Source organism: Castanea sativa, chromosome 4 (assembly GCF_040712315.1).
Source record: "Castanea sativa cultivar Marrone di Chiusa Pesio chromosome 4, ASM4071231v1".
NCBI lineage: Eukaryota > Viridiplantae > Streptophyta > Magnoliopsida > Fagales > Fagaceae > Castanea > Castanea sativa.
Genome location: NC_134016.1, coordinates 36,694,551 through 36,721,489, shown reverse-complemented (window position 1 = coordinate 36,721,489; position 26,939 = coordinate 36,694,551). Strand labels below are relative to the sequence as shown.

The 26,939-nt window shown below is 36.7% G+C and overlaps 3 protein-coding genes and 1 non-coding gene across 7 annotated transcripts; 2 read left to right on the top strand and 2 right to left on the bottom strand.

The window, feature by feature from the left end:
* The first annotated feature begins 11,307 nt into the window (after window positions 1-11,307).
* Window positions 11,308-13,175, top strand: LOC142631622 (chlorophyll a-b binding protein 4, chloroplastic). Its single transcript, XM_075805831.1, has 3 exons — window positions 11,308-11,729; window positions 12,386-12,801; window positions 12,894-13,175. The coding sequence occupies exons 1-3, from the start codon at window positions 11,524-11,526 to the stop codon at window positions 13,028-13,030; spliced, it is 759 nt and encodes a 252-aa protein (XP_075661946.1). The 5' UTR covers window positions 11,308-11,523; the 3' UTR covers window positions 13,031-13,175.
* Window positions 13,176-13,443: 268 nt separating this feature from the next.
* LOC142630770 (agamous-like MADS-box protein AGL65) lies at window positions 13,444-19,028 on the bottom strand. Of its 4 annotated transcripts, none has more exons than XM_075804816.1 (12): window positions 18,277-18,718; window positions 17,958-18,150; window positions 17,648-17,707; window positions 17,528-17,546; window positions 17,328-17,392; window positions 17,217-17,232; window positions 17,060-17,121; window positions 15,947-16,043; window positions 15,579-15,626; window positions 15,347-15,474; window positions 14,732-15,115; window positions 13,444-13,854 (listed from the first exon to the last, which is right to left on the bottom strand). In XM_075804816.1, exons 2-12 carry the CDS (start codon window positions 18,140-18,142, stop codon window positions 13,824-13,826), a joined length of 1,095 nt encoding a protein of 364 aa, XP_075660931.1. In that variant the 5' UTR covers window positions 18,143-18,150; window positions 18,277-18,718; the 3' UTR covers window positions 13,444-13,823. The 4 variants fall into 4 exon arrangements, with proteins under 4 accessions (XP_075660931.1, XP_075660933.1, XP_075660932.1 ...); XM_075804818.1 differs by having other exon boundaries at window positions 17,958-18,143; XM_075804817.1 differs by lacking the exon at window positions 18,277-18,718 and adding an exon at window positions 18,749-19,028 and having other exon boundaries at window positions 13,445-13,854; window positions 17,958-18,143.
* Window positions 19,029-21,453: 2,425 nt separating this feature from the next.
* Window positions 21,454-23,228, bottom strand: LOC142630851 (photosynthetic NDH subunit of subcomplex B 4, chloroplastic). The gene is made up of 6 exons (XM_075804905.1): window positions 22,950-23,228; window positions 22,808-22,852; window positions 22,513-22,672; window positions 22,363-22,418; window positions 22,211-22,282; window positions 21,454-21,783 (listed from the first exon to the last, which is right to left on the bottom strand). The coding sequence occupies exons 1-6, from the start codon at window positions 23,043-23,045 to the stop codon at window positions 21,655-21,657; spliced, it is 558 nt and encodes a 185-aa protein (XP_075661020.1). The 5' UTR covers window positions 23,046-23,228; the 3' UTR covers window positions 21,454-21,654.
* A 1,112-nt stretch (window positions 23,229-24,340) lies between these two features.
* TRNAI-AAU (transfer RNA isoleucine (anticodon AAU)) lies at window positions 24,341-24,414 on the top strand. Its single transcript has one exon. It is a non-coding gene; the product is annotated as a tRNA-Ile (tRNA).
* Window positions 24,415-26,939: the final 2,525 nt, after the last annotated feature.

Here is a 26,939-nt window from a genome sequence, read left to right as displayed (position 1 = left end):
TATACTCGGCATGTATTGGATTCTGTCGTACTCGTCCATAACTCATCTTCGCCAAGGCATCTGCTTTTATATTTTCCCCCCTTGGGAGTTGGACAAAACTCACTTTTGTAAACTTTTGGACAAGCCGCCTCACTTTGCTAAGATATTTCTTCATCTGATCTTCCTTAGCATCACACATTCCATTCACTTGATTGATGACTAGCTGAGAATCTCCTTTGACTGTTATTGATTCCGCCCCTAAGGACTTAGCCAATTTCAGCCCTTGAGTAGAGATTCATACTCAGCTTCGTTGTTGATGGTTTGGTACTATAATCGGGCTGCATACTCCAGCTTGTCACCCTCTGGAGACTTAAGTATGACTCCAATCCCTTTGCGTACAATGTGGACGATCTGTCTACATTGATAACCCACCTTTTGACTCCTTCGTCTTTGTCTAGCTCGTCTTGGCTGGGGGTGAACTCCGCAATAAAATCTGCCAACATCTGTGCCTTTATTGCGCTCATTGACTAGTATCTAATATCAAACTCACTTAGTTCCACCGCCCATTGGATTAGTCGTCCTGCAGCTTCTAACTTGTTCATCGTCTTCCTTAAGGGGTAATCCGTTAGGACGTTGATAATATGAGCTTGAAAATAATGTCTCAGCTTCCTGGAAGCCTTGATCAAAGCAAATGCTAGATTTTCCATCATCAGGTATCGTCCTTCTGCTCCTCTCAGTGCTCGGCTCATATGGTAAACTGGTTTCTGAATCTGTCCCTCTTCTCTGACCAACGCCAAGCTCACAGCGTACGGGGACACCGCCAAATACAAATATAGCTATTCACCAGGCACAGATGGACTTAGCAACGGTGCTGTCATGAGGTAAGTCTTCAGGTCTTGGAAGGCCTTCTGACACTCGTCTGTCCACTCAAATGCCTTCTTGAGAACTTTAAAGAATGGCAAACACTTGTCAGTAACTTTTGAAACAAACTTGTTTAGGGCGGAAACTCATTCGGTAAGAGACCGGACTTCTTTGATGTTCTTCGATGGTTCCATGTTTAGTATCGCTTGGATTTTGTCCGAATTTGCCTCAATTCCTCTGTGTGAAACCATGAACCCTAAAAACTTCCCCAAGAAAACTCCAAAAGCACACTTGCTTGGATTTAATTTCATGTTGTACCGTCGAAGTGTATCAAAGGTCTCTTGAAGGTCGTCTAGATGCTTCCTTCATCTAAGCTCTTTACCAGCATATCATCTACATAAACCTCCACATTTCGCCCGATTTAAGGACGAAACATGTGGTTTACTAATCTTTGGTAAGTCGCCCCCGCGTTCTTCAAACCAAAAGGCATTACCTTGTGGCAAAATAACTCTTGGCTAGTAATGAATGAAGTCCTCTCTTGATCTGCCTCGTCTATCTTTATTTGGTTGTAGCCTGAGAAGGCGTCCATGAAGCTCAGCAGTCTATGACTTGCCGTTGAGTCCATCAGCTGGTCAATGCGTGGCAATGAATAACTGTCCTTGGGGCAAGCCTTGTTCAAGTCAGTAAAGTCCACGCACATCTGCCACTTGTCGTTGGCCTTCTTTACCATGACTACATTTGTCAACCAGTCCGAATAATAAACCTCTCAGATGAACTCCGCTGTAATCAATTTCTGGACTTCTTCTTTGATGGCATTGTCTCGTTCAGGAGCAAAAACCCTTTTCTTCTGGCGCACTGGTTTGAAGTAGGGGCATACATTCAGACGATGAGTAATGACACTTGGGTCAATACCCAGCATGTCCTTATGACTCCATGCAAAGACATCTAGGCTTTTCTTCAAAAACTGGACCAGAGTATGCTTTGCCTCTTTTTCTATGCTCGCCCCAACTTTAGTGAACTTCTCGGGGCTGCCCTCGTCCAAAGGGACATCTTCTAACACCTCAGTGGGTTCTGCTGTAAGCCTTCTCTCGTTTATGCTCAGTGTTTGCACGTGCTCGTCTATTGCCAGCATGGCTAAGTAACACTCTCTGGCAGCTAACTGATCCCTTTGTACTTGACCCACTCCATGCTCGGTCGGAAATTTGACGGATAAATGGTCGGTAGCAGTTACCGCCTTCCAACTATTCAAAGTCGGCCTTCCAATAATAGCATTATATGATGATGAACAATCAACAACAAGGAAGTTTACCTCTCTAGTTATCTGCTACAGGTATGCTCCAACCACCACAAGTAATGTAATGGTGCCCATAGGTTGCACCTTCATTCCTCCAAATCCCACCAATGGTGAATTCACTGGTCGGAGTTGATTTCGTCCTAACCTCATTTGCTGGAAGGCGGGATAATACAGGATGTCTGCCGAGCTGCCATTGTCTATTAAAACCCTTTTGGTCGTATAATCGACAATAAGCAGGGTAATGACTATCGCGTCATTGTGTAGGTGGTGAACTCGTCCAGAATCCTCGTCCGTGAATGTAATGGCTTACTCGTCAGCTTCCCCCGTCTTGGGAGATCGTCCAAACAGCTGGAAGTTCTGCACCACCTTCAGGTATGTCTTCCTTAACTTGGACGACTGAGCTGCCGAGGTTCCTCCTATAATAACTCTTATTTCTCCAAGTGGGGGTCGTGATGACACTTCCACCTTGGCCTTTAGCTTCTCGTCTCTTTGGTCTCGTCTAAGGAAATTCCTCAACTTGCCTTGCTTGATAAGATTCTCTATCTGCTGCTTCAAATCAAAACACTCGTTTGTGTCGTGCCCATGGTCTCTGTGAAAGTGGCAATACTTACTCCTATTGCGCTTGGTAGGATCTCCCTTCATTTTCTCTGGCCACTTCAAGGATGGATTTTTCTTGATTTGCATAAGCACTTGCTCTAGTGGTGTATTCAAGGGAGTGTATTGTTGGTTTCTCGCTGAAGAACTCGCCTTCTTACTATCTCTATCCCTTTTCTCTTCTGCCCAAGCCTTCTTGGGACGAGGACCTTGATTGAGATGATGCGGATGACTTGCTTCTGAATGCTCTGCTCTCTTCCTCTTCTTGTCTATGATCGCGTCCTCAACATTCATGATATTCTGGGCCGAATGGACGAGCTCGGCCATGGTCTTTGGTTCTTACTCGTAGAGCTTATGGATGAACAAGTCAGAGTTGACCCCATTATGGAAGGCGGCCAATAATAACTTGTCGTCCATTTTGTCCATCGTCAAGGCTTCTCTATTAAACCAGGTAATGAAGGACCGCAAACTCTCATTTTTCCCTTGCTCTATAGTTAGCAAACTAGAAAAAGAACGCTTGTGGCGTTACCCTCCAATAAAATTATTGACGAACAACTTACTCAACTCCTCAAATGAGCCCACAGAGTTTAGGGGTATTTTGCTAAACCACACCCGCGCTGGTCCCTTAAGTGTGGTAGGGAATGCTCTGCACATAATCTCGTCCGGAACCCCTTGAAGGTGCATGGTTGTCTTAAAGGTAGCGATGTGATCACACGGGTCTCGATTTCCATCATATGAATCCAAGGAAGGCATTTTGAATTTCGGGGGTAGGGGATGACTATTGATGGAAGCCGTGAAAGGGAAGTCTGTTCGATGAACTAAATCATCCATGGGGTTCGCCCGCCTCATATTCTCCTTCATTTCATCTATGGCTTTTCTCATCTGGTCCATCTCCCTCTCCAAGTGTGGCACTCTTCTTGAAGCAGTACCCCTTAACTGATTCTCAGACTCAACGTTTTCTCCTCTACCTTCCTGACTTTGGGCTCGTCCTTCCGTGTGCCCATCATAGCGTTGCCTCCTTAGATTGATCTCTTTATTCAACTCTTGATTCTAACGGGTCAACTCCACCATAGCGGCATCCATGGACTGTATATGTTAAACAGAAGGCGGTTGCATGACAGGCGTTGACTGACGATTGCGGAGGGGATTACTAGAAGCATCCCTACTCTCCTGGTGGCCTGGGCTGGTAGCCCTTGATCTTGTTCGAACCATTCAGTCTTTTGTCTGGGAAAGGCTAATCGTTGAAAACAAATAATTGAACGAAAAGCAAACTTTCTTCCCACAGACGGTGCCAATTGATGATGCGAAGAAAATCAGTAGGCTAGATGCTTTAGATTTGAAAGGACTACTTGCTGTCTTGATGGCTTGAAAAAGAAAGAACAATGATCAAAAGTGATCGGGGTCGCCGGCCAAGAACCCTCCGATGGCAAAGTTAGTTTTCTCTCTATAATTTTGGAGTTCCAACTTTTCAGGAAATGTAAAACGTACCTTTGTTTGGTCCGAATAAGCGTTTATATAGTGTCCTAAGAACAATTATCAGACTTGTAACCTCCCCTGGATTTGAGGAGGTGTGAGGGTTCAAGGATAACTTCCTCAACTGCTTAGGAGTTACATTTTTCTCACATAACGGTCACTGGAAGTTATGCACGTGATACAGAGTTGTTGTACATAGTCGAAGATTTTCCCAAGTGTTAAGGGCTCGTCCAGGAGTCCTCGTCCAGAGGTCCTCTGGACGAGCATATCTCACTTTTAAGGGAGGTCGTTCCTTTATGGATGACCTTCTCATGGACGAGGTTGATGGTTTCCTTGGACAGCACGGCGTGGTTTTATGGACAAGGTTCTCACAGCCTTTGCTTTCTTGGTCTTGCCCTGGACGACCTCCATGGACGATATTGGAGTTTGTACCCCATCATATATATATATTATTAGAGGTGAAAGTCACCAAAATATTAAAAAAAAACCTATTATGGTTTGATTTTTTTTTTAAATGTTGTCAAGAAGAAAAAAATGGTGAGGTTTAAGTCCAGTGCATCTAGTCAGGCTTCTCATGGACCCACAAATTCTTGTTTGCCCAAATTGGCCAAAAGAGCAATGGAAGCTGAATAAGACAAATTGTTGGTAGATTGATTTCAAAATAATATGAGATAAATTTACAAATATACCCTTAAGTGGTTCAAACCAAAAAGTTTAAACATGTCAAATATATATATATATATATATAAAAGAGTATATGTAACATACCAAAAAGTTTAAACCAAACAAAGGAAATGTTTTTTCTCTTTTCTTTTCTTCCTATATCCAAACAAATCTAGAGAATAATTTTCTTTTCTTTTTCTCTTCCCTTCCTATCTATTCTTTTCTCTTACCTCACCCCAACTGTAACCAAACAAAGTCTTTATTTTCTCTCATCAAATCTCTTCAAATTGTAAAGATAGGATTTTGGGGGGCCTGGAAGAAAACACTTAGGCCCCACCAAAATCCCTCCCCTCCTCTCTTCCATCCAAACAACCTTCTTCCCAATTTTCTCTCATATTTTCCTCTTTCCATTTTCCATTCCTCCTAAAATCACTCCAACCAAACAGACCCTTAAAGTGAACAAAAAAATTGAATTGGTAAAAACTAAAAGTCTAAAACAACCTCCTACGTTATAAAACCTCTAAGGACCAAAACCCATGTTCATTGTCAACAAATCAATGTTGATATACAACTTTGTTGTGACATTTTATCAGATGATTGAGGTTAAATTATTCTTTGACACATAATGATTGACTTAAGGCTAAAAGACAATTTACACTTTTCAAGTAATAAAAAAATAGTATTAAAATGTACATTTTGTTCACATCCGTTACCATCTTGCCATAACTCACTTAAAAACGATGTCATTTTGGCTAGAAAATAGAAAAAAAAAATGATATCATTTATAGGCTGGTTAATGGTGAAAATGTAATGGACTACACCAGAAGTAATACATTGACATTATTATAATAGTACATAATTTAAATCTTTTTTTTATATATACAAATACACACAAGAAATAGGGAAATGGGTTCTAAGTTTGGGGTGTCCAGGCACGTGGCAACTGACAAGGCATTGGAAAAGGCAAAAGAAAATTTGAAAGTTTATGACTTGGTGTTGATGCCTACTTTGGCAAAAAGGTCAAATAATAAGAAGAAGCCCAACAATATGAAAAGAGTGAAGGATGAAGAGTTAGCAAAGTAAGGAAAACTATTAAGCCCGAATGACAGAAATAATGGTCCACATGCTTATAAAGTAGTAAAAAATGCCACAAAGAAAGCAAATGGGCCCAAGGGAGCCTAGAGAAGGAAGTAGTAAGCCCATGAGAATCATAAGAAATGGAAAGCAAGCAAAAATGAGTCGGAGGAGCCCAAAGAAAGGAATTAGTAAATGTGGTTGGTGCAAAGACCAACAAACCCCGAAAGTAAAAGATATGGTAATTGGGTTGGGGTAGCCCGAAAGATTTAGCAAAAACCCATGGGAATGTAGGAATGGAATGAGCCGAGGATGTCCAAAGGAATGAAGAGAGCTGAGGATGCCTAAAGAAATAAAATGGGCCAAGGAAATTCAAGATGGTATAGAATTAACCCAACTGAAATACTGGGTAACGTGAACTGAGTAAAGGAAAATTACATGGCAAGCCCAAAGGAGGCCTAGCAAGCACAATTAAGCAATACATGGCGGAAACAATACAGTAGGTATGACAAAAGTATCAGTCGACCCACAAACTAAAAGTAAAAGAAAACAGGGGCTGAATTGAAGAAGGAAGGGCCCATACCCATGCAAAACCCAGCCTATGGAAGAAACGAGATGCAAATAATGAAGACTCAGTGACTCATCCACGCCACAAATGGTTAAAAAATGAGCAGTAGAATGCGTAGCAAGACCAGACAAATCCGCAGGCATGGTAAACACATGAACAGCAGACAAACCATGAACTCACATGGGAGTAGAGCACACACAAGGCTCAGACACCACCTACTTGTACCCAACCAATATAAGCGCTGTGGGCCATGGGTCGAGGTAAAAGAGGGTATGGTCTAGCGGTGGAGAGAAGGGGGAAGTCTATTCTAGGATTCACTCTCAAACTTTTTTGGAGGAAATGTCCTGCTGAGGTGACATACCACCCAAAAGAGGGAAAGCTGAAATGGAATCACTAGGTGCATGCCATAGGAGTTAGTAAGAGATAATACCCAACCCTTATTCGGATGGGAATGCCACGAAAATCAAGAAAATAAAACAAAATTCTTTTGTCTGGGAATGGAACATAGCGCAGCCAGGACAGAGTAGTGGTGATGGCTGAGCAGCCAGCAAACCAATGGGTGGCCCAGGAAGGACACCCACACCAGGCCAAAAGTGGTCAAGGGGAAAAACAATAAAACTTTTCACGGCAGGCAATATAAAAAGGCCTTAGATGTGCACAACAAATGGCAGTGAGTGAGAAGTAAGAAGGAACAAGTAAGAAAAATAGCAAGAAAAAAAAACAACGGAAGAGCAAGGAAGAATAGAGGGAATATAAGAATAAGAAAAAAAAAAAAAAAAGGCTGAGAGAAACAGAGAGGATAAAAATTAAAGTGAGGAAATAAGAGTGTGATAAGGTATGCACCAATAGGATACTCCCTTCTCTCCCTCTCAATAGCCTACTCTCTAGCAAGTTAAAGGACTTGAGATTAAGCCATTTAGGTCCATTCTTTCAAAGTAGACAATTTTCATGGCAGGATTTCCCCGTGAGATTGCCCACATTGAAAATTGGTTCCCTTCTTGGACTTAAATCTGCTAAGGAACCAAGCACAGCAAACTAATCCCCCTTCCCCTCTTTTATTGTTATTGATTAAGCATTAATATTATTATTATTTTATTGTCACTAACTTATTCCTGCTATTCTCACATTACTATGTTTTTTTTATTGAGAAAGTGGTTTATATATTATCTTTGGTTGGTAGCAAACATATCTTTTTTCTATTTAGTTATATTATGTGCCTCCTGCTAAAACATTTTTGTAACAACATCCTCTGCCGTGGGCACGTGACTAAGATCTTGGCAAAGGGGTCCTAGCTTGCACACAAGCTAGCTTAAGGTGAGTCTCAATTGAGTCAGTCCTGACTTTCTTACCCCAGAACTATTAGGTCACAACGCGGCAGGAAGTAATCCAACCTAAAAGTACAAAAAAGGCCACCACATTTAAATTGACGACTCCGCTGGGAAGTTGGGAAAAAACATGAGCGTTGTGCCATCGTAGGCAGAGTCAAGACCAACAATGCCTCACTAGCACCAAGCCAACCAGGCGGAAGGTGTTAATAGAACAAGGGCTGGACCACAACAGTAGTAAAGAGTTCTTGCTGATAATGTGAACTTTTTCATCGAGGCACTGCAATCTGTGCAGCATTCCCAGCAGCAGATAATGGAAGAAATCCGCCAAATGAAAGTAGACAAGACAAAAGAAAAAGGAAGTCAGCATCACCCAGAGCATGCGGCAGACAAGGAAGAAACCCCTGCAGGGGGTGGCCAGCAGAATGCGGAGCAGTGTTTCATCACCATGGCCGAAGTTGCAGCACTTCTAGAACAAGAAAGGGCCAAAGCACCTAAGGAAAGGTTTTATGCATGACGGCCTCCTTATTCGGTGAGAATACTCAGCAAACCATATCCTGAGAGGCATGAACCTCGAACTTTTGCACAATATGATGGCAGAAGGGGAAGTGCTATCGAACATGTAAGCAAGTTTATTGATACCCTTAGTCCCTACGCGACAAATGAGGATTTGTGTCTTTGGGAATTTTCCAAATCCTTATGTGACTGTGCGTATACTGGTTTGAAACCAGGGTTAATCCCAACGTGGGATGACATGGTAGACGTGTTTTGCACTAAATACTTCCATAGAGAAGAGATAGTAATGCTTGCAACTTTGCAAGCAACCAAGCAAAGAAGCGGTGAAGATTTAATGGAATACATTAAGAGGTTCAAAGGCATAGCACTTGACTGTTATGATCATTGTAAGGAAAAGACATTTATAGAAATGTGTATGGGTAACATGATTATGGAATATAGAGTTGTTTTGGAGAATTTAGAAATCTCCCAGTTCGCACAATTGTTGTAGAAAGCCAAGAAGATCGCCCAATCAGTGAGGCCAAGTTTTGATAGGCCTAAAGAATGGAGGACCACTCCACAAGTCATGGCGGTATCTACTGGCGAAAAAAAGAGGAAATCAAATGGGACGGAGTATGAGACCCCTCCGCCATTGCCATGTACATCGAAGGAGCTAGATGTGCTCCTGGATAAATGGATCGTAGATGGGGTCTTCAAACCCAACCAACTTTCTAGGGAACCCGCCGAAGAAGAGCGGAGAGACCCGCATTTCTGCCATTTGCACAATTATGTGCAACACCCTACCGCAGATCAAGCCATTTAGGTCCATTCTTTCAAAGTAGGCAATTTCCATGGCAGGATTTCCCTATGAGATTGCTCACATTGGAGATTGGTTCCCTTCTTGGACTTACATCTCCTAAGGAACCAAGTACAACAGACTAATCCCCCTTCCCCTCTTTTATTGTGATTGATTAATCATTAATACTATTCTTTTTTTTATTGTTGCTAACTTATTCCTGCTATACTCACATTACCGTGTTTTATTATTGAGAAAGTGGTTTAAATATTATCTTTGGTTAGCAGCATATATATATTATATATTATATATTTTATCATGTTATATTATGTGCCTCCTGCTATAACATTTTTGTGACAACATCCTCTACCGTGGGCACGTAACCAAGATCTTGGCAAAAGGGTCCTAGCTTGCGCACAAGCTGGCTTGAGGCGAGTCTCAATCGAGCCAATCCTGACTCTCCTACCCCAAAACTATTAGGCCACAACGCCGCAGGAAGCAATCCAGCCTAGAAATACAAAAAGGCCCACCACACTCAGTAATTGAGTCTTGGCCCCTCTCCAATGTGATATATGAAATGATACATAATACATCAAATTTTTCTTTCTTTTTTACTTGTACCCCTTTTTTTTCATTATCTAAGAGCGTATTATTATTCTAATATTTTAAAAATGTGATTGTTGTTGTTATTATAATTAATAGGTAAATATTTAGGCTTAAGATTGTGTTAGGTTCTAAATATTTAGCATTAAATGTTTAAGTTCTAAATTTATTGTATGATGCCAAACTGACTACAAAAACATGTTTAGTATAAGATATTTATGTCTTAGAAGTGTTTTAGACATTATTCAAATTGATACAAATCAAGATTTAAGAACATACAAACTGTAGTAAGAAGAATTCAAAATCTAAAGAGCTCGACCGATCAAACTACAGTTCTTATTCTGTAAATTTTTAAATCAGGCCCAATAGCTCGCAAAACGTTTAGGATTTGAGTCCAACATTGCTAAGTATAAAAGGGAAACCCTAATGGACATTTTTCAAGTTTTGTGAGTTACTCCTATGAGATCTGTGAGGTTCTGTAACCTTCTAACTCAACAAGCATCTATTGAAGATCATTACTAGTAGTAGTCAAGTATCGGTGGAGTTAAGTTGCTGAAATCAAGTCAAACACAATTACTAATTCAAATCTTTAAATGGAGATCTTAGAGTCACAAACTGGAGTATTTGTGTGCAACAGATTCATAATAGAGGAGTTCATGGATTCAAAACTGCATGTGATCACGTAAATAAGTACTACATGAGGTATCAGTAGATTTAGGGTTAAGTCTATTGTAACAATTTCCATTCTATTAGTGAATTGTTGGCTTGTTGATTGTTTAAGTTAAATTATCCACACGTTTTTTACATTGAAATTGGATTGTGTCATTGGTTTTCCTTAGTTATCATATCATTGTGTTCTTTACTTTTTGTCGATGTTTATGATATGATTGATACTTGTTTAACTTAGATCTATTTAATTGACGTAAGTAACAACTTGGATAATCTATTAGGTTAAACAATCTGTGTTTTCATAGGTCTAAAATCTAACAGATTGATATGTTAGTTAAAATATAGACTAATAATTTTAAAATTTTTAATAAATTACATGGGCTTTCGCTAATAATATATAAAGAAATATATGTATATAAATAAAATAAAATAGCAACAATCTCATAAGGGTATGTTAAATAGACCAATACCGAAATATTGTGTTCCAATATACAAACAGAAATGGGCATTGAAACAGTATTTAGAACATTGGTTGGTTCTAACACACTAATTAAATTATAGATTATCAAAGTCAAGGACCAATTTCGTATGTGAAAGGTATCTGACATATCTTTACCAAAAAAAAAAAAGAAGGAATCTGACATATAATCATTACTCTTTTAGATTTTTTTTTTCTATAGATTATGATATCTCTCCGATTAATTGGGTCTTGAAATTTGGATACCATTAGCCATGTGAAGTGCAATCCAGCCAATTGTCATGCAGTTATTGGATAGAATCATGTTGAAAATCTTGTTTCGTTGGCAAGAAAAAATGACCCCACGGTATCATTTTCAACCAACCACAACAAAGAAACAGATCTGTGGATATGGCACCAAGATAAAAGGATAAGCCCCAATTGTTGCCATTGGCTAATCCAAAACACAACAACACATCTCAACCGTTAGATCCCAAAAATCAAGCAAACCAACCGTCCACTTTTAACAAAGAACAAGAACCACACGCACCCCCTTGAAATGAAAATACAAAGCCATGCACAAAAAACATTAAGCTTACAAACTCAGTACTACACTTCTACTACCATCACCACCACCACCACCCCTCATTTGATTGATTAAGGTCGGTAGACATGGCCACCATCACGACACAAGCTTCGGCCGCTCTTTTCCGGCCATGTGCCTCAAAACCCAGGTTCCTAACTGGGTCTTCTGGCAAATTGACTAGAGAATTGTCCATTAAACCAATGGCTTCCACTTCTTCTGGTTCTTTCAAAGTTGAGGCCAAGAAAGGTGAATGGTTACCCGGGTTGGCCTCACCAACTTACCTTGATGGCAGGTAATTATCTACTAGGCCTTTGGATGGGCTTATTTTGTTTATTATGTAAAAGTATAACTATACCTTATAGAATGTGACACTTCACATATTTCTATGACCAAGTTCTTTATCTTTTAGCACTACTTTTGGTCTCAAAGTGACATTGTGAAGGTAGTCTAGGTTAAAATGCAAAATTGACATTCTAAGTTTCTTTCCATTTTATTTCAGCTATAACTTTCAAGTTTATTCAATTAATGCTTTTCTATCAACTTTTGTTATATGTTGTGGTTGATTTTTCAATTTTATAAATTTTTCTTCAAAAATTTTAAATTAAGAAAATTCAATTAATGATTGAAAAATATTTTCCAGTTTTTTATTTTCAAAAAATTTTAACAAAAGTTTATAAAAAGACTTTAATTGAATAAATCTGAAACTTAAAGGACTAAAATGAACAAAAGCAAAGGTAAAGGATTGAAATGAAATCTGAAGAAAGTTAAAAGGTCAATTTTGCATTTTAACCTAGTTTCTATTATATTAAATAAAATGCCTTGAAACATGTTATAATGAAGAAACTTTTAAGTGCTTTTAACTGAATTGTTAACAAAAAAAAGGAACTTGGTTATGTAAACAGACTTTAATTTGTGACATTTAGCTAAAACTAGTTGAAATTTTTTTAGTCTTCCTGGTGACAATGGGTTTGATCCTTTGGGACTTGCTGAGGACCCTGAGAACCTGAAATGGTATGTTCAAGCTGAGCTTGTCAATAGTCGTTGGGCTATGTTAGGTGTTGTAGGAATGCTACTGCCAGAAGTTTTCACAAAGATTGGGATTATTAATGCCCCACAATGGTATGATGCTGGGAAACAAGAGTACTTTGCATCCTCATCAACTCTCTTTGTGATTGAGTTCATTTTGTTCCACTACGTTGAGATCAGAAGGTGGCAAGACATCAAAAACCCAGGATGTGTCAACCAAGACCCCATCTTTAAGCAATACAGCTTGCCTCCACATGAGTGTGGATACCCAGGTAGCATTTTCAACCCACTCAACTTTGCCCCCACTCTTGAGGCCAAAGAGAAAGAGCTTGCAAATGGTAATTGTCTCAATTTGAACCTGGTTGATTCAGCTAGCTGAGAATTTGTATAGAACTAGACTAATCTTTTGTTTGAATTGAACTGTATGCAGGGAGATTGGCCATGTTGGCATTCTTGGGATTTATCATTCAACACAATGTGACTGGAAAAGGACCATTTGAAAATCTCTTGCAGCACATCTCTGACCCATGGCACAACACCATTGTCCAGACACTGAGTGGCTCTTAAGTCCATTAGTGATGATATCAGAACCTGTTTTATTTATTCTGTAGTCATGAGGGCATGGTTTTTGAGTGAGATTTGGCATCAGTGTGAACAAGTATCCATGTACAGAACTACAATGGAATTAATATCTCCATCCAGATTACATCAACTACTTAGCAGTTAGATTTTAATTTCTGAAGCATATAACTCCTACCTTCTTTGAAATACAAATTCCATGTGTAATTGCATTCATTCTCTACTGCAATTTGATTTACAGCATTGGTGATTGAAAAATTAACTACAGAAACCATCCCTATTATAACTTTTTTAAGAGAGAGAGAGAAAAGGGGGGGGGGGGATGACTCAATTTACAGATATACATGTTTTTCTGTCTTATACAGCATATACAGCTATGAGATTCGGAAACCAAAATAACCAATAGGAAACTGTACATCGCTTAGATTACTTTTATTTCAACACACAAGCAATTTAATTTAAAGCAAGGTGATTGAAGACTAATATCAGAAACCATCCCTATCATAACTGTCTCATAAAAAAAGGGGGTGGGGGGTGAGAGGTCTCAATTTCAGATGTACATGTTTTTCTGTCTCATACAATGATCCAGCAAACGCATCTATGAGATTTGGTAACCAAAATCACCAAATGAGAAATTGTACATCTTTTCAATTATTCTTATTTCATGGCAGAATTCATCCAGAATTTGTTTTCAACTGCTTTAAAAGAAAAAATAGCCAAATCTTCAAACGCAATGCGCAGAAAAGTCTTTCACCTACCATCCTCATCTTCTAGATAAAAATTAACGTGGCTCTTGAGAGTCAATTTGGTTGCTGCAAGAGAGAGTGAAAATGATAAGGAACAGGAAGGCAGATTAGTTGCCTGAACACCAGCAACCAGAAATTAGCAGTAACGAGATAGGAGCATGAACAAAATGATCAATAAGCATTTGACCATTTGCTTGTTTTTTAATATTAATGAACAATGAAAATATTCTTCAGCCACTTAAGTTGAACCCTGTTCAAGATATGGAAAAAGACTAATAATTAAATAAATAAACTTCCACTTATGATTAGCTTTGAATAAATAGGTCATCCAACAGATTCCAAAATGTATCCCAGTTCATAGTTGGTGCAGACAATCATCATTAGCATGAGATGAAAACTACGGGTGATGCTTTCGTAGGTTAGAGGAAAGAATACTATCCATTATACTAAAGATGGAAACCCTGAACTCAATGCAGCACCCATGGACTATCTGAAGTCATTTCAAAATTAAGAGAGATTCTAGCAGTTATGCCAACTGAAAACCCTCTGCCAGAGGATGAGATATTTTCAATAACAAAGTGATAAAAATCTAAATGCCAACAAGGTAAGACAAACATAGATCCACTTACATGAGTAATCAATAACAAGTTTGATGAGTCGGATTTTATCTGAAATGATTAATTATTCCCCCTATTCAACCAAAGAATCAAAAGGACTGAAAGGATAGTTAAAACCCACTGTATGAAGGGGGCTTACCAAACCAGGAAAAATCTAATATTTTATTTACTGCACATTATCATTAATTCTGACTATGGAATTTGCAGTAACATTTGAAACCAATCAATGGAAATTTTTGTGCCACACAATATTTGTAAGTAATAAGTTACTTGGAATTTATTTAGTGTTTGGAAAAACAGAATGAAACAGTTACACAAATGCTCACCACTGGTAGCCATTCTGATTGTATATGGAAATGCTACAAGGCGCCGATGCAGAAAACCAGGTATGATGCCCACTGTCACACAACGGTCTAGACACTCCAAAGTTACTATTAATTTGATAATCCAAAGGATTCACTTGTAAGTTCATCTCCATCTGAGGCTTCAACTTATTATCGTCGAGCAAATTTGAACTACCATACGAAGGATATGCGTATTGCTCACCAAGTTGCATACTTAAACATGTGTTTCTACTTAACTCATCCAAGGTACCACCTCCAGATCCCATATGAGCAAGTTGTATCGTATTTCCAACCACATCTTTCTTTTCAGTGCTAAAATAACCAGAATAACCTGGAAGTGAGACATCTGAGGAGCACTCCACATCTCTGTTGGGAAAATTGGAAAAATGAACACAGGTCAGCTAAAAAAGAAATGACATGTTTTGCTAGTTCAATAATCAAGATAAATATTGATGAATGAGTAGTCTATGAAGCTTAAAATTACTCTCAACACTTAAAGGTAATATACATTGATAAAAACTGAGCATCATTCGTCAAACAAATATACAGTCAAACATGAAGACAGTGCTGCATTGGATATGATAGCAGTAAACTCACCTCTGTGGCAGGAAGTTTGGCTCATGGGGAAATAGCATATGTTGATTGTCATTGTTTGAAAGCCATGATAGGGATTGGGCATCGTGCACACCATTCATTAGAATAGGTAAAGGCATCCCATTTTGAAACTATAAAGCAAAATGAGTCCATGTAAGATTTTTCCATACATCTAAGAAAGGGCAGAGAGAGAGAGAGAGAGAGAGAGAGAGGCACTAAGTGACGCTCGTATTACCTGGGTAGCACATTCTAGTGAAGTTAGCTGGTGTTTTCCAAAATTTTCCTGCAAAGAGGAAAGAACTAGCATAAGCATATCAATTGCCATTTGTTATTCAATTACAGATGAGTATCGCCTAAGGTAGGTTGATTAAAACTCTACATCCAACCTCTGCTCTTGGCAAGTGCACAAAATCTCAATTAAATCAGGATGCCATCAAACTTACTGCACTACTGAGACTGAACAAAGAATTTCTAAGGATATATGTGATTTTAGTACTGATGGTAATTGTATACAGATCCAAACAGAGTCAGTGATCTAAAGGACAAGTAATCCTGGGTATATATGTCAAACTTTTCATATTTAAGAATCAACAAATGTCTTACCTTTTGTAGACGTATTTGCTGTATTGATTCTCGTAGCGAGTCTTCCATCTGCCTTAGATTTTCTACATTGTCAATTTTTTCTGGATCACTCCAATAGCTGAAGGAATTGCAAGACAGTTTAGATTTTAGATTATTTAATGGTGTGCATAAAGGAAACTGGGTCAAAATACGAAAGATAACGGTAAAGTAGAGGATGGTTCTAATAAAACAAGAAACTTTTGTAACACATTGCTCAGGGACTGTCTAGGAAACAGGAAAAGTGAACATCTAAGAAAGCAGAACCATCAAATCTTGAACTTTACTAGGTAATGATTGGCAGCAGTATGAGATTTCAAAGTATCCACAGAGATAAAGGAGGAAGAAAAAAGTTTTAAAACAGAAGGCAGAAGATGTAACATGAGAGGAATAAATTTGGTCAGTTTGCTTTTGGCAATGCTTAAAAGAACCCTTTAATGCACCATCAATTACCTAGAATAAAGTATTACAGTACAAAGTATATGACACTAGTTCTAAACAGCTGCTTAAGAAAAACATGTTCTAAAACGCTACAACATAATTAATCTAATCTCATCTTATCCCAAATAAGATGTCAACTGATGACAAAAGAAAACATTTAGAAAGTTAACCAACACTGATATAGTCTAGTGTTCATTACAAGAGTTCATTTGAATGCAGAAAGTTTAAGGCTAAATGTAAAATAGCATAACTTAGAAGAATTATATATGACTGATTGTATGGTATATACATATTGCATGACAGCAGGTATGTTAAACAAAAATGTAACAAAGGGCAATGCCAGAGTGAGAAAAAGACAGCTTGTGTGTGCAGCCCTTAACTGGAGCAATAATAACAAATACAATTAGATAATTTGAACTGAAAGTAATTTTTTTTATCAGTAATTTGAACTGAAAATATAGAACCTTCAAAGTTTTGAGCTGGATCACCAAAGACCTTAAAAAATACTAATGTATTGTACAATAAAATAAAAAATTTTGATAAGAAACTATAAATGCAGTGAGCTTATGTTGTATATCTATCAAACTCTTACAACACAATCCACAATACAAAAAAGTAAAGGCAATACTTTAACAACCAAAATCCCCAAAGGTGCACCTCAGTCTCTTTTGTAGTTCCGTAAGTTGAACTTGCAATAGCCTTAATCGATTACCCAATTCCTGCCCATTGTGATTTAACCAAAAAACAATTCATTGACTTAATAAATAATCTCAAACCATAATGAATTACGATAATGCCCGGAAACAATTTGTACCTCCACTGTTTGAGAGCTGCAAGAAAAGGAAGAGAAGGGGGGGAACAAGTCAGATCTGTTAAAGAAGTTCTACTAAATAGAAATTTACAAAATAGATCAATATATTCATACCTTGAACCCAGAAAATCTTCTATATTTACATCATGGTCCAACTTCTTGAAGGTTTTCTTTAGTGCCTATATTATCAAACAAAATTTTAAAATTAATGCATGAATTAAATATAGAGTGACAATTGTTCAATTCTAAAGTAATACAAACAGAAGAAACTAAAATAAATATCATATTTGAAAGGATGAGCATGATGGTCTTACTTCAAGGCTCTCCAATTTCCTGTTCCAGTGAAACAAAAATATCACTTAGCTGTAATGCATTCAAATTCAACAGAGCAAGTTGATAAAAATAATTACAAGTTTACGGTAAAATTTTCAAACCTTTTTGCCCTTTCTTGTGGAGTCAATTGTGAGAACTTTGCAATAACCTCTTCAAAATTTCTGAGATGGCAAAGAAATGCTTTAGACTATCATGTAATATGGAATATACCAAACCCCATTTTAGCCTTGCTGGAATTTGTTTTATGACATCTGTTTTTGCCATTTAGGTATACTACATAGTATATTACCCACCATGAATATCTAGAGGCAAGAAGCATCCTATTACAGATGTACCTATTTGGTGGACTTCTTCTATCTGAGCTGAAGTGTGTATCTGAAATACAACAAACGATATCAACTGTAACACTACCTGTTCTCTCCTTGATATAATGTAGATCTCCCAGTTGGTGAAAACATGAGAAGAGCAATATCTATGTCACATAGTATTGCCAATTCCCTAGCTTTCTTCAAAATTCCATGTCTCCTTTTCGAATAAGTCACTTGTCGATTGCTAGTGCTCTCTAACCTCTTTATCTTGAGCTTAACCCTTCCCATCCTGCAATCTAACAAGCAAATTCATTCACATTCCCATAACCAGCCAATTGCTCCAAATTACTAATGTTCATGAACAATTTTATTTAGCCAAAAAGCACATTCTTTTTTCACTCATGAAATCCATATTGACTCACTTTAATTACGCAATATAAATACACTTCTCCAGCTGGAACTTCATTCCAGGCACCACCACCATAAAGTCAAAAAGAAAAAAAAATGTAAAACCTTGATTCTCAACAAATTAAGAAAATCTTTAAGCTGTCATTGAATTTTCTCTGTTTTGTCAAAGAACATAGAAATAAGAGCAAGAAATAAGGGGGGAGAGAATGTTTCTGTAACTGTAATGCCCACGTGAGAAATCCAAACCTCATGAAGAGGGAAAGAACAAACAAAAGAAAGTAAACCCTTTTGTTTTTTTGAGCAAAATAAAGTGAGAATTATGTAACAAACTCTAAAAGACACCCAAAAAAGGCAGACCCAGATGGTAAACTCAACTAGGAAATCAGGGACTCCACGAAATAGTCATAATATGATTAAAGAAAATGATTACAAAGGAAAAGAGAGAGAGAGAGAGAGAGAGAGTTTTGGGATATTATGAAAGCATACAAAATTGGCACGACAGGTTAAGCTGTGATTTCGGATGTTGAAACCAGCGGAACCAACCAACGATGTTTGCGTTTGTGTGTGTGTGTCTCTGAAACAAGAGTATGTGAGTGTCCAGAGGGAGAGAGAGAGAGAGATATTGTCGGTGATATTTGTGCTATACTGCTATGTTGTGTCCTTAAATTTCGAAGAGTTCTAGAATCTCAACCGATAAATGCTGCTATCCTTTCTGTTCTGTTCTGTCTGTTAAGGATTTTCATGTGCAAGTTTGATCAGCTGAAGTCCAAGTCCATGGCAAATTGATGGGGCCAACCGACCCTAGTCTCTCGTTTTTCTAGAATGAAAAAGTTTTACCGTAATTTCCTATAAGAAGATTACACATGTTCCCTTACGTGTAATGTATTTGACTTACTTGTTGACCAAGTTAAGTGAGCCATCCTCTTATTGCACGTGATAAGAACTAAAATTATCTTCGGATGAAGCTAAATTTTGTCAATTGTTGACTTTAGTCACTTAATCAAATTTTTTTTAGTGTGTTTGGGAGGAATTTTTTTTTTTTTTAACAAAGAGCGTAACTTTTAGGTTTTTGGAAAATAAGTTTCTCAAAAAAAAAAAAAAAAAGCTTTTTTAAAAATAAATAAGAATTTTTCTAATAAACATTTAGTTTTTGTAACTAAATAATTTCTAATAAAATTACACATTATATAAACTTACCATATGTTAATATAAGTTGTATCTTACATTTGTGGCAAACTATAAGGACATTAAAATAATTAATATATAGTTTCTCTAAGTAGATCACTATTGCTAAATTTTCAAAAAATTTAAGAAAATTCTATTCCAATTAAATTTCCTATAAAAGAGATTTTTCAAATTAAGAAAAAAAAGTTTCATTATTTATTTTAGGGTAATATGAATTTTTTTTTTTTTAAAAAGCACACTATACACACACATCACCCTTATAGTCAAAAGTGTCTCCAAGACTCCAAAGTGATGATGGGGTCGGCCCCGAAATTTCGATGTTGATACCTATAACCTTCTTAGAGACAGTCAAAATGTAGAATGAAACCAGCGAAATTTCAGTATGGAATGTGCACGGAATTTTGGATCCTATGAAATAGGGGTGAAAGGTATCTTCTATAGACTTAGGCTCCATTTTGTTAGAGTGAAAATTGGAGGATGGAAGATGAGAGATAAAAAATAGGAGAGGAAATAGTAAGTGCATGCCTTTGGTTGAAGGGACGAAAATTGGGGGAGAAAATTATTTTATCTCTGAGCTCACCTTTTTGTGAAGAGAAAGTTTTCACCCGGGGAGAAAATGGGAAAAAAAAAGTGGATTTAAGATAGAAATTACTCATCTACCCCTTTTCCCTTCAACATTGGTTTCCCTTTTTTTAATTTTTCTCTTTTTTCTTTTTTTCCCCCTCTTTTTGAAGCTTAACGTCCATTTTTTTCCTTATAATTTTTAAAAAAAAATTCATGTATAAAGGCATGAGGGTAAATTTATAAAAACACAATTTTTTATTATCTCATTTTTCTTCTCAACCAAACAAAAGAGTTCTCTACTTCTTCACTTGTCCACCCTCTAACAAAACACAAGTTAAGGAAAAACTACAATTTTTTATTTTTATTATTTTTTTATCTCTCTACTTTTCCATTCTACGTTATTTTCTATTCTCCTACTTTTCTATCACCCTAACCAAACAGACCCTTATGATCTCTACACAGGTTGGTGAACATTATGGCTAGCTAGAAGTTGACTATATTCAAGCATTAAGAATACGTTTGGGAAGGGCTGAAACGCCCAGCGTCTGCGTTTCAGCCCCTTTCTTCTTTTTTTTTCTTCTTTTTTTCCTTCTCTGGGACACGCTTCGTTCACTGTTCATTGGCCATGAATAGTGATTTTAGGCCAATGAACAGTAATTTTAGGCGTGAACAATGTTTTTTACACGTTAAAAAATTATTTTGCAACAGTGTTTTTCAGTTTTCAATTTCAACTGTATCCAAACGGACCTAAATGTAAATGGAGTGATTTTAGAGTTTTGTCTCGAGTGGCTTACACCACCTCACATTGGCATGCGCTATTATGCGAGAGGAATATGTCACTTTGTTAAAAAAATATACTAATGATTTTTTGTAATGGGCTTGGGTCTTGCAATTTGAGCTATTGAATTTAATACTTGGTGCTAATCATTTTGGTAGCAATTGAGACTTCTTTGTCATCAAGACCAGTTACCTCAGGCATAGGCCAGGTGAAAATGGGATGTCTAATAGTTGCCTTTTTTTTTTTGTCTTCATTGCTTCTTGAGATAAAAACAAAAGACTAAGAGATGATCCATTTTGTTCTGACCTATACCAAAGAGTTCAGCCCCACACGGTTCTCTCACACAAAGAATACAATGGGGGCTATGGCACACTATACAACATGTTATTTGCTAACACTATGGCCACAAGGTACAAATTGGATAAAATTTTATTGTTCATATTAGTATTAAGTATTATATTTACATGTATAATGTGCGTACACTATGTTGTGCTTGTGCACAATGTGTGAGTATTTATGAATGTACATGGGAGTATATAACATTAAAAGGCATTGATTAAATTCTGTAAGTCTAGTTTCAATCAACTTAACTGATTGAGTCTTTAATCATCAAATAGTGGACTTGAATTTGAATTTTCTACACCAAAACCAATTGTTGTACATCTTTTCAAGTAACCCCATAGACTTCAATGCTTTCATTTATTTCTATTTTTTAAAATTCTTGTGCCTTTTCTTTTTCCCTCTTAGATAATTAATATGGTAGCTTTTACCAGTGACATATAATAAGGAATCAAAGGTTGAAAATTATATACAATACTGTCTGCTAGGGTCAATGAGTTGGAAGTAAATGCATAAACACAGAAAATCACTTGATAAGCTCCTCCTTCTTGCCAGCTTCCTCCAACTCTCGCAGACCTCCAACCTTCTGCTCAATCTCCTCAATCAGCTCCTCACGCCACAACTCAGCTCTTGCAGATTCTTCAATATCATCTTGCTGCATTATCGTATATACACAGTCAAAATCTAAATCTATGGACTCGGGCTGTAAATGAAGTAGCCACAACAACAAATGACATGCACACAAGCAATAATTTCCCAATTTTTGAAACTTTTGAGAACAAATAGATGGCCAACAAACCCTTTTCAAAGTTCCACGTGGTGACAGTCTTTATGAGATTAATACAATTTTGGCAATTGGCATTTTCTCAATCAATTTCCTCAAGTTATGAGGAGTATGAAAAATAATTTTTGAAGATACCTAGTAACACAGAGGACAGAAGTTCAAAAAGAACTCTTATCAGCCCCAGTATAGTGCCGGCTCGATACAATTTATTAAAGTTTAAGACGACAAATTTAAGTGAGGATTTTTATTACATTGAAACAGCAAATAAATAATACAATGGATTAAACAAGAAATGTACCTTCTCATAGACCCAATTTCCAGTACCATCTCCTCCATCCCCCCTATATTGCTCCGAATCATAGAAAGGATCCTAAACATGCTAAACTATATAAGAGACTAGACTTTAATTAAAAGGAAGTTTCAATTGGTGTACCGGACAGACATGCCTACCTTCATGGCACTAAAGAACAAGCATCCCCAACAAGTGAACATGATGTAAAAAGCATCTACGATAACAAAGAAGGAACAAATTCAATTGTATTCCAATTAAGCATTGTGACAGAGGTAACAAAAGAGAAAATGAATTATGAAAAAACTTACAAACGTTCTTTATGGCTTGGTCGCTAAGATGCCAAACAAATTTGTGGGTTACAAGGTCTCTTTGGCCATCCATATGTTCAACTAGAACTGCCATCAGAGGCCAATCAGGGAGAGCATTTGCTTTACATAAAGAGGATCTTTTGCTCTTCCTGCCCTCAAGCTATTGTTAAAAGAATGTAAGATATGATGCTATAGAGGTGTAAATGAGTCAATTGACCCATTGATAAAGATGTCTCTTTATATTTATGAAATCCACTTCTTTGTTTAGTTGCTGACAAATAACATAATAACTTACCTGCTGCCACCCATTAAAAAGTCCAGTACTCGAACACTGTCTAGGCTGCAAATGCAAGACACACATAATTTAGTTTCTAGCTTTTGGAGAACTCTTAACTTTGAGACTATGTTGAAATCATGGAAATGGACGCAAGATTTACCAATCTTGAACATGGATTTGCTTCCAATTTTGTTGTATGGATAGAACTATGGATATGTGGTTTGATAATGGTAAAGCCCATGACAGCTTCAGCCATGTTTTGAATGAGAGGTAGCTAGTATGTTGAAGTGTGAGAGTTTTGGGATGCTACTTTGGATTTTGGTGGTGTGGGAGGGAAAGTGGATAAGCTTCGAACCATTTGCATCCACCCTTCCATTACACACATGCAACTAATTGGATATGGAAAGAATAAGCCATAATGTTATGTCAAATGACTCACATATCCCTCGTTCAAAAGACTCACCATATACATAATCTGTCCGTCCTTATGAAAAAGTATTCTTAGGTTCTAATTTGATAATTGGATCTAACGCTTTAAACATAAAATATTTTATATGTAAAAAATATATGTAAAATATTTTTAGGTGTTTAGCATGATAAATAAAACTTTTCAAACAAACCACCAAAATTAATGTCTTAACACCAAAGCCTCTGGTGTCGGAGGTCTGGTGACCGAACTACTGGAATCGACAGTCCAAGCGGTGGCTTTGGCAACCAAACTATCGGCGATCACTGTCAGAGCAATATCTTTGGTAATTCCAACACAGGTTGCAGTGCGCCATTTTCGACCATCGAATCGTCGACACTGATCGCCAATGAAACATCGCCAGCCACTGGACTGCTGGCACTGGTCGAGGAGTGGAGGTATTGGCCACCAGATGGCCAACACCGGTTGCTAGAGCGATGTCTTCAGCCATCGAATCAGTGACCAAATGGGGAAAAGGAAGCTACTGTGTGTTTTTAGAAAATGTTTTACCAAATTTTTAAAGGTAAAACATTTTATAAAATTTTATAAAAGATTTTACGATCAACGGAAAATATCTACAAGTTTGACTATATTTTGCTTATAAACAAACACTTTAAAATGAGAAAAAATTATCCGAAAAATATTTTACTTCAAAACAAATGGAACATAAGTGCCAATGCCATTTATTGAGAAAAAAAAAAAATCCATATCTAACACTGTTTCTTGGATAACTTACCAAAACATACAAACCAAAAAAAATAATTGCCGATGCCATTTCTCAAATAAAAGTGTTATATTTATAATATTTTCACAATAAATCATTAAATTGTTATTGGTTTTAAATTAAATAAATCACTTTTTTTTTTTACCACCAATAACGACTAATAACAATTTACCACATCGGATTAAAAAAAAAAAATTTGTGTGAATACAGCACTTATCTATGTGAAATCCATCTCCTTTTTTTTTTTTTTTTTTTTACCAAGATTTGGTTATCCGTATGTTTCCGATTAGTTGGTATTTACTATTCAGCTAAGGTCCTTATGATAAAAATATATATTAAATATCTAGCAACTCTATTGTCTGGCCTATTAGCTCAGCTGGTTAGAGCGTCGTGCTAATAACGCGAAGGTCGCAGGTTCGAGACCTGCATGGGCCATTCTTAACATTTAATTTCCCTTTTTTTAGTGGGCCGGGGATCCAATTAGTCACGTAGGCCCGACCCATCTCCATGGGCCACTTTTAATATTTAATTTCGTTTTTTCAAGTGATTGGACCGCGATCCAATTAGTCACGTAGGCCCGACCCATCTTCTTTCTATATATAATTTCGTTTTTTCCCCCTTTAGCAAAACTCACCAGTGATTGGATGGACCGGGGATCCAAGTAGTCACGTAGGCCCGACCCATCCCCTATGGAAGGTTTTCTTTTTTTCTTTTTATTCCCCCTTTTTTTTGTGAGGAAATCTCCTATTGAAGTTTAAACTTTAAACACCCGTCCAATTCCCAACTCTTCATTTTTTGAAACTTAAAAAAAAAAAAAAAAATCATATTTCAATGCCAATAAGATTGTGTAATTCATGTTTAATATTTTTTTAAAATCCAGAAATTTTTGCCAATGAAATAAAATTTATCCTGAAAATTTAACAACTAGAGCAAAATAACTAGAAGATCAATTTCCATTTAAGATTTTGTATGGCATTTTTAATAAGATATGAGAATTTTTCTAATCTTTATTTCAAAAATCAATCATTAAATTATTCAAAAAAGTAGCATGAGATAAAGGACAACAATTTTTTTTTTCACACCAAAAGTCTAATAACAATATTCATCTCATGAGAGAATTAAAAAGTATATATGTATCAAATGAAACTGATGATGCAAAAAATCGTCAGTAAGCTACACAGTCTTCACGTGCTCAAAACAACATTTGCACAACACCAAAAAAGAAGACCTCAAGAGAGTACCAGTGTAGTACCGGCCAAATACCCTCTGAAGGTTAAGTTAGAAAACTGTCACAACCCTAGAGTGCCAGAGCTAGGGTGAATTATGCAAACTTTGGTTTCTGAGGGTTTTGGGTTTTTATAGTAGTGGGGAACTGACCTCGGTTTCTTGACAAAGGGGAATATTTCCTTGTAGAGAAGATCCTTATAAATGTGCATATTTTACGGGATCCTTTCCATACAGAAACTCTGTTGATTAGGGTTAATTGTGGAGCACAAGTTATATCCTTTCAAAATTCCTTGAGGACCAATTAAATCATATGGGCGTCATGTGCCATTGCCACCGTCCACTTTGCATCTGTCTACCTCCCTATCCGTCCAACAAGGTTATTCTATCCACTTACTATGCGTGTCGTCGTGTTACCTCCTCTCTTCATCTGTCACCCTAGTGTAGCCGTCCAAGGTTGTTTCTGTAAAATCTGATCGTCCATCTTAATTTAACCTCTTCAAAAACAATCCAGATTGGTATTCTTAATTTTTATTTTTTATTTTTGTTTCATATGCCACAGTTCACCAATTTGATAGTCTAATTACTTATTCGTTTGATACTAATAACTATGGTTAGAAGTAAATTTCAATTAGCAACATAATAAAACATTTTGGGTTAAATGTTGAATGGGTTAACCCAAAGAATTACTTATATTTTGGAAATAATAAAATTTGGACAAAGTTTGGTTATAATTTATAAACTTGATTGTAACTAATGACTACAACTTTTTTCAATATCTTTTTATTAAATATGAATTTTGATAAATCTACCACTGGATAACATTTTCTTCTTCTATCTTCTATGCTTACAAAATTTCTAGAATATTAACTATTAAAAGCTATATCATCAATTAAATGTTTATATTTCAAAATTTTGTAATATAAAATTATGCATAAAAAATAAGTTTATAAATTGAATGGTAAATAAAATTGATTGGTATGAAATTTGACATGCATATTAAGAATATAAAAAACTAGTTGCTAACCCGTGCGGTGCACGGGAAAACTATTGATAACTTCCCTAATATGGAAAAAAAAATCAATATCATGGTATAATTTATATATACCAAACCAATAAAAATCTATCACATGCGCTGAGATATTGTGATAAACAAGAGCTTGAGATCATATTTAAAAAAATATATAACTGATATAAGTACACTCCAATACAATTAATTACACAAATACAGTTAACTCCATACTCATTCAATCATATATCTTTCATAAATTATATTAATCATTCTTGATGTCCAAGATGTATCTAAATTCTAACATTGCCAGTAAACAAAGATGCTAGACCTTAATGGGGTTGAAAAGGCAACATAATGCCAATTTAGGCAATTGCTAAAATCATCACTTTCCACTATTGAGAGAGAGAGAGAGAGGAGGTTGCATCTCTTAAGAAGAATCTACCCTCTACATTTCTTTTGATGTAAGTGACCCATAACAAAATAGATGTACCGCGTTCAGAGCATGTACATTTGGGAGATTAAAAGTAAAGGAAAATGAACCCATCTAAAGTTTTTTGCTCTTCCTCTTGATGTTGACTTTTCCAGCATCATCCAGAATCAAATTCATGTACTCCTCAAAACCCTGTAAGGCATAAAAATTTACAATTGGCTAAATTTACACCAGCAGCAACCCAAAACTAAAACCCCCAACAACAGCAGGAACCAAGCTCAGCAAATAGACATG

Coding starts and splice junctions, on each gene's coding strand:
- LOC142630770 (XM_075804817.1), bottom strand. CDS start 18,142: ATGGGAAGGGTTAAGCTCAAGATAAAGAGGTTAGAGAGCACTAGCAAT. Junction 16,044..17,059: donor GAACTACAAAAGAGACTGAG/GTGCACCTTTGG, acceptor CAATTCCTTCAG/CTATTGGAGTGATCCAGAAA. Junction 15,116..15,346: donor CCAAACTTCCTGCCACAGAG/GTGAGTTTACTG, acceptor TTTTCCCAACAG/AGATGTGGAGTGCTCCTCAG.
- LOC142631622 (XM_075805831.1), top strand. CDS start 11,524: ATGGCCACCATCACGACACAAGCTTCGGCCGCTCTTTTCCGGCCATGT. Junction 11,730..12,385: donor CCAACTTACCTTGATGGCAG/GTAATTATCTAC, acceptor AAATTTTTTTAG/TCTTCCTGGTGACAATGGGT. Junction 12,802..12,893: donor AGAGAAAGAGCTTGCAAATG/GTAATTGTCTCA, acceptor AACTGTATGCAG/GGAGATTGGCCATGTTGGCA.
- LOC142630851 (XM_075804905.1), bottom strand. CDS start 23,045: ATGGCTGAAGCTGTCATGGGCTTTACCATTATCAAACCACATATCCAT. Junction 22,673..22,807: donor TTTTTAATGGGTGGCAGCAG/GTAAGTTATTAT, acceptor TTTTAACAATAG/CTTGAGGGCAGGAAGAGCAA. Junction 22,283..22,362: donor TGTTCTTTAGTGCCATGAAG/GTAGGCATGTCT, acceptor TAGCATGTTTAG/GATCCTTTCTATGATTCGGA.